The 9,988-nt window shown below is 41.2% G+C and overlaps 1 protein-coding gene across 2 annotated transcripts in view; it reads left to right on the top strand.

Annotated features, from left to right (window-relative positions):
• Positions 1–205: 205 nt before the first annotated feature.
• LOC111147536 (centrosomal protein 85 like) overlaps positions 206–9,988 on the top strand; it is a 168,769-nt gene continuing 158,986 nt past the window's right edge. Inside the window, exon 1 of one of the 2 annotated variants that reach the window (XM_022503618.1) lies at positions 206–287. In XM_022503618.1, the coding sequence (XP_022359326.1) occupies positions 206–287 (82 nt within the window). Of the gene's footprint in view, positions 288–1,767; positions 1,841–9,988 lie in introns of those variants that run through there. The other variant, XM_022503616.1, reaches the window with a different exon arrangement.

The following is a 9,988-nucleotide window of genomic DNA, read 5'->3' as shown; positions in this document are numbered from 1 at the left end:
ATAGGTTCTGATAATTCTTTCTGGAATTTTTTATTATTATTTTTTAGGCTTCTTTCTGAACCTCAACTATTCAAGTTTTCTAAACTTGAATAACTATTCAAATGAACTAATGCACATTTAAATCAGGAAAAGTAACCCGTCACATCCTTTCATGTTTCTCTCACTTTCTGTCCTCAGGAAGAGCTGATCCTTGGGCCAACTGCTCATGATTTGGAGAAATAAATGGAACTCTATGGGTGGGAGACTAAATGTAAAACTGCAATCAGATAAATTACAACATAGATGTGGTTAAGTAATAGACTACACAACTAAATGTACTTTAACCTCTAAAATCTTTAAGCACCCCCGAAGTGTTTAAATAGAAATGCAAGGCCTCTGTTAGCAAACTTCTAAAACACAAAAAAGCATCACTGGACTCAAAGTCTTGTTGAGGGTAGAGGCTTGCTTTTTAGTTTATCTCTTATTCATGTACCAGGTATAAAACCCTCCTTCTACAGTGCGCCACCAATATTTATTAAATGAACCCTTTTGTATCTAAATGTTGGAAGGATCCTAATATTGCCAGTGAAAAGATTTAAGGAGAAGATGCTGCACTCTTTTGTCCTTCCTCAAGATACATAATCTTGTACTCTGGGTTCAGGTGAAGAGTGGGAAGTGACCAACGTAGGAGGAACTTGATGGTGTAGGGTGTAAGGAAGTTATTCCCATTGCATGCTTTGGTGCTATTTTGACTCCTTCCTCCCTAGTTGCTTATCTGAATCACTGGGCTACTAGATTAAAATTTACGGCCCCTCCCTGAACCTTCTGGTCTTTTTCTTTTCTGCTTTTTCCTGCGCACATTCTTCTATAGGAGATATTTTGCTATCTGCTCCCGGTGCCCCGCCCGCCTCCACCGCCCCCTCCCCGCGCCCCCGCTCCCCGCCATTGAATTTGAGAATTCAGGAACACGACTTCTTTTCTATCCCCCAAAGTGATCTATCAACGATGCTTCTGCAATGCATGATGACTTTAATCCCAATCCCAAATAAGACTGGGAGTCCCTCAATCCCTCCCGGGCTAGCCTTTTATCTCAAGCAGTTATGCAGCAGGGACAGGTCTTCCACGTCTCTTTCAGAGAGATGCCCCGAGGCCATGAGGGATTACCCAAGGGAGGGCGGTTCCGAAAGAACTGGTCCCGGGGGCCAGCTCTTCTCATCTTCTCTGCTCAGCCGACAGAGAGATAGGATGGGGAGGGAGGGATGCAGCTGGTGCGTGGAGGCGACCCCTCCTCAATAGCTGGATGAGCAAAGGGTAAGCTGCAGGACCAGTCCGCAGTTCCCGCCCCGCGCCGCGCACGCATTATGTAAGCGCCGGAGGCCACGCCCCCGTCAGGCCCCGCCCCCACCCGGCTCTGACTCGGGCTCAGGCTCTGCGGGCGGAGGGGGCGGAGAGAAGACGCAGCTGCAACTTCGCCTGGAGGTTCTGAGCCTACCCTGGGCTTAGCCGGGAACCCAGCCGCCGTCGCCGCGGAGCCGCTGCTTCCCCGGTCCGGGCCTCAGCCCAGCGGGCCCGGCCATGGCAGCCGCCGCCCCCGGCGCCGCGGCCAATCTGGCCCCTGCGCTCCCCGCCAGTCGCTGAGCAGCCGTTAACCACACCGCCCGCCCGCCCTCCCGCTCCTGTCGCCGCGGCCCCAGGCTCTGCACAAGTTTCCGCCGCCGAAGAAGCAGGAGGAGAAGGCGGGGGAGGACGGACGAGGGGAGTCGTGCGTCCCCGGCCCTCCCGCCCGCTATGTGGGGGCGCTTCCTGGCCCCGGAGGCCGGCGGCCGGGACAGCCCCGGCGGAGCCCGCAGTCTCCCGGCGGGTAAGTAACGGGACAGTCACCGGCTGGCGCGGGGGTTGCGGCCGACTGAGGCGCCTCGGGACCCCGGTGCCGCTCCCCTCCCTTCTCAGGCCTGGCTTCCCTCCGGCCGCCTCCCCGACGCCGCCGCGCGCACGCCCGCCGGGTTTCCTCCCGACTGCAGACACCCGGGCCCCGCGGGCTGACATCTGGCGGGCCGCGTCCCCGGCCCCGTCTGCCCCGCATCACGCGGCTCGGCTCCAACCAGCTCCTTCTCGGGCCGCAGCCCCCGCGCCCCAACTTAAAGCTCGCCTGGGCCTCCTCGGGTTGCGCTTTGTTGTCCGACCTCTTCCCTTTCCCTCCTGGGTTGTGTGGTCAACGCGGGTAGCAGGGCTTACGGGGGACCTGAGCGAGAAGGTCGCTGCGACCGTGCTGCGGCGGCGGCCCGGGGCACGCTTGGGAGGGCCGGGGTCTGCGGCGCCCACGGCAGCAGCTTCTACTTTTGGGGCGTTTTGGGGCGGGAGGATGTTGCTGGTGATGCGGTCTCTTCCGTGAGTGATTCCGGAGGGGACTTCTGCCCCTCGGTGAAACCGGGTCACCTCCCCGCAGCCCTCTCTGGCGTAAGAGGAGGACACGTCTTGCATGAGCTAGTCGATCTTTGAGCAGTGGGAGTGTTAATGCGTTTGCTTCTCGCTGGCCCCTTCAAAGAATATTTGGAGATTGCCGCGTTCGGTGTGTGAAGGGAGCGGTTTGTATCGGACAGCCATTTCATGCCTGCATCTGCTTAGAAGTTGTGTAGGATCCACCAAATTAGGATAAACGCCCCCCCCCCCCCCGCCCTGCCATTCAGGATAAAAAAATAGTAAGGCTTGGATTGCCTGTGACAAGTTATTTGACACTGACGGTTCCTCCAGTCACTTTAATTGGATCTTGAACCTTTTCGGGAAGCTGAAAGTTATGTAGGCCTTTTATGCAGAAAAAAATTGCCTTAAGTACAGACGCAAAATTTTCCCCACAATTTTAGGTGTTTCCATAACTTCTAGGTAACCTTGTTCCACAAAATGTTTGAGTTCCGCTTGTAACTGACATTTTGTGTACATTCAAAGCTATTTGCAAAGCAAAAAGGAGAAGCAGTATTTGGAAGTGGTGAATTTTTTTTCTGATAGTATTTTCTGCTGTTTGAAATATATCAGGCACAGTTGCTATTAAAATTTCAAATAACACAATTTTGTGATAGTGTAGAAATTTGTGATGTGTTTTTTTAGGCATATGATTTTACCAGTTACTGGGGGGATGCAATTGACAAGTAGAAATTGTATGTGCATTTAAGGTGTACAACTTGTATAAATGCATCATGAAATGATCTCCGCAATCAGGTTATTTAATATACCCATCACCTCATAGAGTTAACCATATTTTTGTGAGTGGTAAAAACACTTAACATCTACCCACTTAGCAAATTTCAAACATACAGTACAGTATTGTTAACTGTGGTCATCATACTGTACTTTTAGATGGAGAAATATATAAATTTTAAAATCCAGGGTTAGATTTAAAATCATTCTCTTAAATCTGGTCTTGCAACACTTTAATAAGTAATGGAATTTAATAGGCATGCATTTAGTAAGAAAAACGTGAGTAGGAATTATTTTCTCTAAGATGTATATTACTTGTCGGAAAAAGGGGAGACTGCAATTAAGAGGTTTCTGATGCTTACTGAATATTTGGAAATTCTGCAATCAAAGTAACTCCAGTAAGTGAGAAGACAGTTCATTATCCCTAGGGGTTGGATGGAGTGCTTTCAATTTACATGTCAGAAGCCATCTGTAATGTCTTTGTAACCTAACCTCTTTAAATAGATTTGTAATAATATGTTTGGAGGTGTAATATCACCCAAGCATTGTATCCATTTTTCCATGAGGAAGAAAACATCCTAGTGCTTAGAAGTTAAGTAACTGAAGGAAGGACTTTGAGGTTGTATTGCAGCCTTTAGACCTTCCCTGTAGCAGAGAACATAGTGGAAGGAGATACTTTATAAGCAGTACCCAAGATGAAGTAATTTGGACAGGATATCTTTACAAAGCATATATTTTATCTAATTTTTTTTTTTTTTTTTTTTTTTTTTTTTTTTTTTTTATAAAATTTTTTTTTTTTTTAATTTTTTTTTTTTTTTTTTTTTTTTTTTTTGGTAGTGATAAACCATTGGTATGTCAGGACATGCCTTTCCAAAAATTTTTTTTTTTCAGCTTATAAGCTGAGAGTTGATTACTTTTACAGTAATAATGATAAAATTTTTGTTATGCTTCTTTATTGAGCAAATAAGTTTTTTATTTTTTAAAGATTTTACTTATTTGAGAGAGAGAGATGAGATAGTGAGAGAGAGCATGAGGGGGAGGAGAGGGAAAAGCAGCATCTCCACTGAGCAGGGAGCCCAATGCAGCCCAAAACCAGGACCATGATCCAAGCTGAAGGCAGACTCTTAACCAACTGGGTCACCCAGGTGCCCCATGAGCAAATAAGTATTTAAAATTATTTTTTAGTTAGTTTTATGAAGTTATACCATAGATGAAAAACTTAAGTGTAGTTTTTTCTACAAATGAGCAGATGGTGAAGGTCAAGATAATGACCTCTGAGTTGATTTATGCAGGGATTTCTTTTCCTTTTTGAGAATTTGAAGAAAATTTATATTTTTGAAATAATGTCCAGTATATCTTTTGACTAAGTTGAGTGATTTTAGGACTTTCCTGAAAACAAAGGGCTGTCTTCTGATTGATTTTGTCAGCAATCGTTTTGGTCCTGAGGGCCAATGCAAAGACCAGGGGTAAGTAAATAATTGCTGCTATTGAAATGAGTTTATTTCAATATGTGGGTTAATTACGGGTATCCTAAATAGAATTTGTTTATGCAAATATCTAACCAGACTAAGGAGAAAATGAAGGGTAACATAGAATCAGCTGAAAATACTGAAGGGAACTTTTTTTAAGTAATGGCAGTAAAAACAAATAGTAATAACAAGTGTGAGTTGGAAAATCCTGAACTTTTGGCCTTTTCTTTAGGATTTAATTTTGTTTTGGTACCTATAGTTTTTCAACTTTATAGAGTAACTGTATATAAATGTAAATAAGATTAATATGTTCTTATATTTCGATACAAAGAAAAAAACAAAAGTCCCCTGCCCCCACCTCTTTTTCTATTGACAAGTAGGGTTAGAAAGTTAATTTTAAATAGAACAAGGGGGGGGGGCGCCTGGGTGGCTCAGTTGGTTAAATAGAACAAGTGGTATGTCTTTTATGTTTTTGGTTGAGTACATTTAAGAATACCCTACTATTTAAACTGTATAATAGTTTTAAAGTTGGTTGAAGGATGGGTATATTTCCCTTAGGTTTTTTTGTTTTGTTTTGTTTTTTAGAGAGGGAGGGGCAGAGGGAAGAGAAGAGAGGGAATCTTAAGAAGGCTTTATGCCCAGTGCAGAGCCTAACGCTGGGGCTTGATCTCACATCCCTGAGATCATGACCATGACCTGAGCCGAAATCAAGCGTTAGGATGCTTAACTGCCACCCAAGTGCCTCTATTTCCCTCATGTTTTAAAAATCTAGTGTAATATTTTGAGTACTTATACCTAGTTATACTGAATTTGATTCATTTTATAAATCATACTTTAAAAATATTAGTATATTCAACCCTTACAACATTTTGGGGTAGGATATGATAGTTTTTTTTTTTTGTTTTTTTTTTTAAAGATTTTTATTTATTTATTTGACAGAGAGAGATCACAAGCAGGCAGAGAGGCAGGCAGAGAGAGAGGAGGAAGCAGGCTCCCTGCTGAGCAGAGAGCCCGATGCGGGGCTCGATCCCAGGACCCTGGGATCATGACCTGAGCCGAAGGCAGAGGCTTTAACCCACTGAGCCACCCAGGCGCCCCAGGATATGATAGTTTTAAAGTGTGCTAAAATATGACATTATAGAAAACATAAGATCCGAAGAAATGTCATTTGTTTAGTGCCTTGAGCTTGAAATCTACCTCTTCCTAGGTGATGCTTTGCCATAAGGTGTTCAGTGATGTCACAGTGATAGTGGTGGCAACTGGTATGATTACATCAGATACTAAGGTTTTCTGCTGTGGTTCTGAATTAGATGGATCTAAAAGTACTGTGGTAACAATGAAACGTAACTCTTCCACCTAAACTCAGTTGGACATGTTCTGTTATAATAGGCATTGGGAGGTGAGGGGTGAATCTCAACTTTAGTGATGACTTTTGTGAAATGAACTTGATTAGTAATTGGAATTTGATCACTTCTTGGCTTGAATGAAGCTGGTTAATTAATCTGAGGCCAGACAATAAATGGTGAGTTGACAACCACTATTGTCATGTTGTGAATATTTCTGTATGTTGAGAACAGAAAGGTTTTACAGACTCATGGTTTTTCTGATTGGATGAAATGTTTGTATGTGTATTTTGAAGACATGAAGAGTCCTAGATAGTATTTTATTGAATCATGGCTTAATTAGTAGGAACTAATGTATAAAATGTACATTAAAAATGAATATTGTCATCATCTAGGTAACTTCCAAAGCTGCAGTGAGATAGTAATTATTACTAATACTTTAAGGGTATTCATATTTTATACTGCCAAAATAATATTTTGAAAAGTAGAATTTATCATAGAAGATCTTTCATTTTAAGTGCAGGAATGGTCAACATAAAATGAACATCAAATTTCTCCTCATACTAATATTTTATTTCCACTTCCTATTTTTGTTTAATTAAAAAAATCCATTGTTATTACCTAGCATAGCAGTTGGCACATAATAAGTACTTGGTAAATGTTTGTCAGTCATTCTTTCAATAAATATTATGTAGTAGGCATTGTACTAGTCTCTAGGGATACATCACTGAACAAGAAAGATAAGGTCCCAGCTCTAAGGGAGTTTATATTCTAGTGAGGAGGAAGCTGTCTGTAAGTAAACTAACAACAAGAGAATTTACCTGGTAAGTACTGTGAAAAAAAGGAAACTGGGTGAGGTGGCAGAAGATGGATAGATCTACTTTGGATAGGCTGGTCAGGGAAGGCCTTTCCGAGGAGGTGATTTTGAGCTGAGGCCAGAACAATGAGAAGGAACCAGCCATGAATGCAGGAGTGTTCAGGTGGAGGGTACAGAAACATCTCTATGGTAAAAATGAGGAGTTTGAGGAATATCAAGAGCCAGTGAAATCTGGAGCATAGAGAGCAGGGATGTGAGGTGAAGGAGGCCTGATGATGTAAGGCATAGTAAGAAGTTTGGATTCTATTCTGTGTGGGGGGAAGCTAGGTATGAAAGGGGAGGAGAGACGGCTGACTGTTCGTTCATTCACCAGGGAGTGTCCACTATGAGGCTGACACTGTTCTGTGTATTGGGGAAACAAAGTAGACATTCTCTGTTCTTGGGGTTTAAGATCACTCCTGGCTGTTTTGTGAGGGGAAGAAATTGTGGAGGGGTGTGGGAAAAAAGAGCAGTAGGGAAGCCAGTTAATAGGTTATTGTAGTAATTAGGTGACAGATGATGGCTTTGATCATAGTGGTAAAATCGGATTTGGAGAGAAAAGAATGGGTTTGGAATATGTTTGAGAAAGCTGACAGGATTTACTGATGGTTTGCAGGTAGAAAAGGAGGGAAAGAGAAATCAAAGACGATGTCTTAGTTTTGGCTTCAGTAATTGTAGTGGATGGTAGTGCCGTTTCCTGACGTAGGGAAGAGTGAGGAAGGCACGTAGAATTGAGTTCTGTTTTGGCCATGTGAAATTTGAGATGTTTTTTTAGAAGTTCAGGTCTGATATTCAGCCTGGAGCTCACTGGGGAGATGGGAGAGGTGGAGATATGAATTTTTAGAGATATGAGTGTAAATGGTGTTTATAGGTGGTCACAGAGAGTATAGAGAAGACAGTAGAGGATCAAACTCTGGGACATTTAATGTTTTCTGTCAGGTAGAGGAAGAGGAACAATCCAAAGAAACAGAAGAGCCAGTGAGTTCAGAGTAAAACCAGAGTGTGATGTTCTAGAAGAAAGGAGGCTGAAGGAAGGAATGATCACTAAAGTCTTAGGGTTCTAAGGGGCCATGTAAAATGAGTCAGAAGAGAATGGATCAATGTCACTGGCCAGTTTCAGTGAGAGACTTAAAAATTTAAAGCTGGTGGGAATTGGAGATTCTTGAATCTACTCAACTCTTTATTGCATAGAGATTAATACATATGTCCTAAATGGAAGTTTAAATTGCTTTCTCCTTACTACTTCTCAAGTTAGGGTGACCAACTAGGTTTGCCTGGGATGCTCAGTGTTAAAACTAGGGGAAGTGTCTCCTGGAATGCCTTACACTGAACAGTGGCTGACCCTTTGCCCAGGGCATCTAAAATGGTGTAAGTGTTTTTCCCATCAGAATAGATTTTCTCAGTCAGGGAACCTAGACTTCGGTAATTAGTTTTATTTTATTCTTTGGCCTGAGAATCTGCCTCAAAATAGTGACTCTGCCTCTATTTTTATCTTCTGGTGTCATAAGTGGTTTTAAGATTTCATTACATAGTACTAAATTAATTCAAGTCATTGATTAGATTATGAACTATAAAGAATGAGTTTAAGATCAAGAGCTTTGTTTCATGCCTTTTCTATATGGTAGATGTCTAGTAAATAAATCTGATTGCTTTATTGATGCTACTTTGCAGTACTAAAATTCAGTTAGAGATGAACTATAGTTTTTAGTTATCCTCTGGAAGAGAATGGGATGAAAAATTTGGACTATATACCATGTAAAATTCAAAGTTTTCTACAAGGTTGTTGTATTGCTCTTGTAGAGGCAGATGTGTGTTTATTAACCCTAAGAAATATATATTGCCTTGCCATGACATTGCAGAAGCTTTTGAGAAGCTTTCTCAGTAGTATTGAGCATTGCATCCCATTTGAAGAGTAATGTACTGAAAAGCTTGACCAGAAATTAAGTTCTTTAATTTTGGGGAGATAGTTAATTTTCTCAAAACTTTATTTTGAAATGTGTTGGAACTTGAACTCATCACCCTGATATCAAGATCTGAGCTGAGAACAAGAGTCAGATGCTTAACTGACTGAGCCACCAGGCACCCCCTAGAACTAATGTTTTGTTTTAGTTTTGGCATTTAAATATGTGTGGCACTTAGGCATGAGTAAACAAAAGGCTAATAGAAATAATTAGCTTAGCTTCCTTTGCAGGCCAATGGTCACATAAATAAAAGTAGCATTTGTTAGGCTTAACTACTTCTTTGTTTAGGAAAACATCTTTTGATTGGGATTTTTATTTTCTCCTACGTGCTGTTGATCCTTCTGAGTTTTGGCATAATTTGCTACCATGTAGAATATTTTTTCTAGTGGTACTTTGAAATAGTTATATTCAAAGACAAAGGGGAACCTTCAAAGACAAAGGGGAATACCATTTGGTATACTTTCTCCATATTTGCAGTGGTTTTATTAAAAACCTCTCATTTTTACTAGTTTATAAACAGAACGGAAGGTTATGAGAGATTAAATTAAATGTGGCCCTCTTTCTAAATGGCTACCAATGTACTTTTTCTGAATGCAGCATTTCAAGTAACCAGAAGATAGGACTCTACCTTTTTACACATATATAAGGAGTACTTGGCAAATATTTATTGGTTTGAATTCATACTTTTTCTGTGAAAGGCAAACCACTTATTTATCTGATCATTGTTCTTAATTGAAGTAATCTTAACCTCAACCTAAACCAATGAAAGGTCTTCCTTGTTAAGACAGAATTGTAAATAAGGAAATTCAGAATCATATCTGAAGAATATAGTCTTATACCTTTATTGGTAATGTGTCTAAAATTATTTAAAGTAGTTGATGAATGAACTTCTCTATTTTTTTATGTTTAGAAAGCAAAGACTAATAGTTTTTGATTATTTAAAATTCAGTTTTTATTTACATTCCCACCAATAGTTCCTTTTCTCCACATCCTTGCCAGTATTTGTTATTTTGTGGCTCTTTGATAATGGCCATTCTAACTGGTGTGAGGTGGTATCTCATGGTGGTTTAGATTTTGGCTATTTGTATATCCTTTTTGGAAAAATACCTATTCAGGTCCTCTGCCCATTTTAAAATCTGTGATATATATATGTATATATGTATACATGTATATACATGTATATATGTG

The sequence above is a fragment of the Enhydra lutris genome, unplaced genomic scaffold, assembly GCF_002288905.1.
Source record: "Enhydra lutris kenyoni isolate GAN:26980312 unplaced genomic scaffold, ASM228890v2 scaffoldscaffold17, whole genome shotgun sequence".
NCBI lineage: Eukaryota > Metazoa > Chordata > Mammalia > Carnivora > Mustelidae > Enhydra > Enhydra lutris.
Note: the sequence above shows the minus strand (reverse complement) of the source record. Positions and strands in the feature narration are given on the sequence as shown.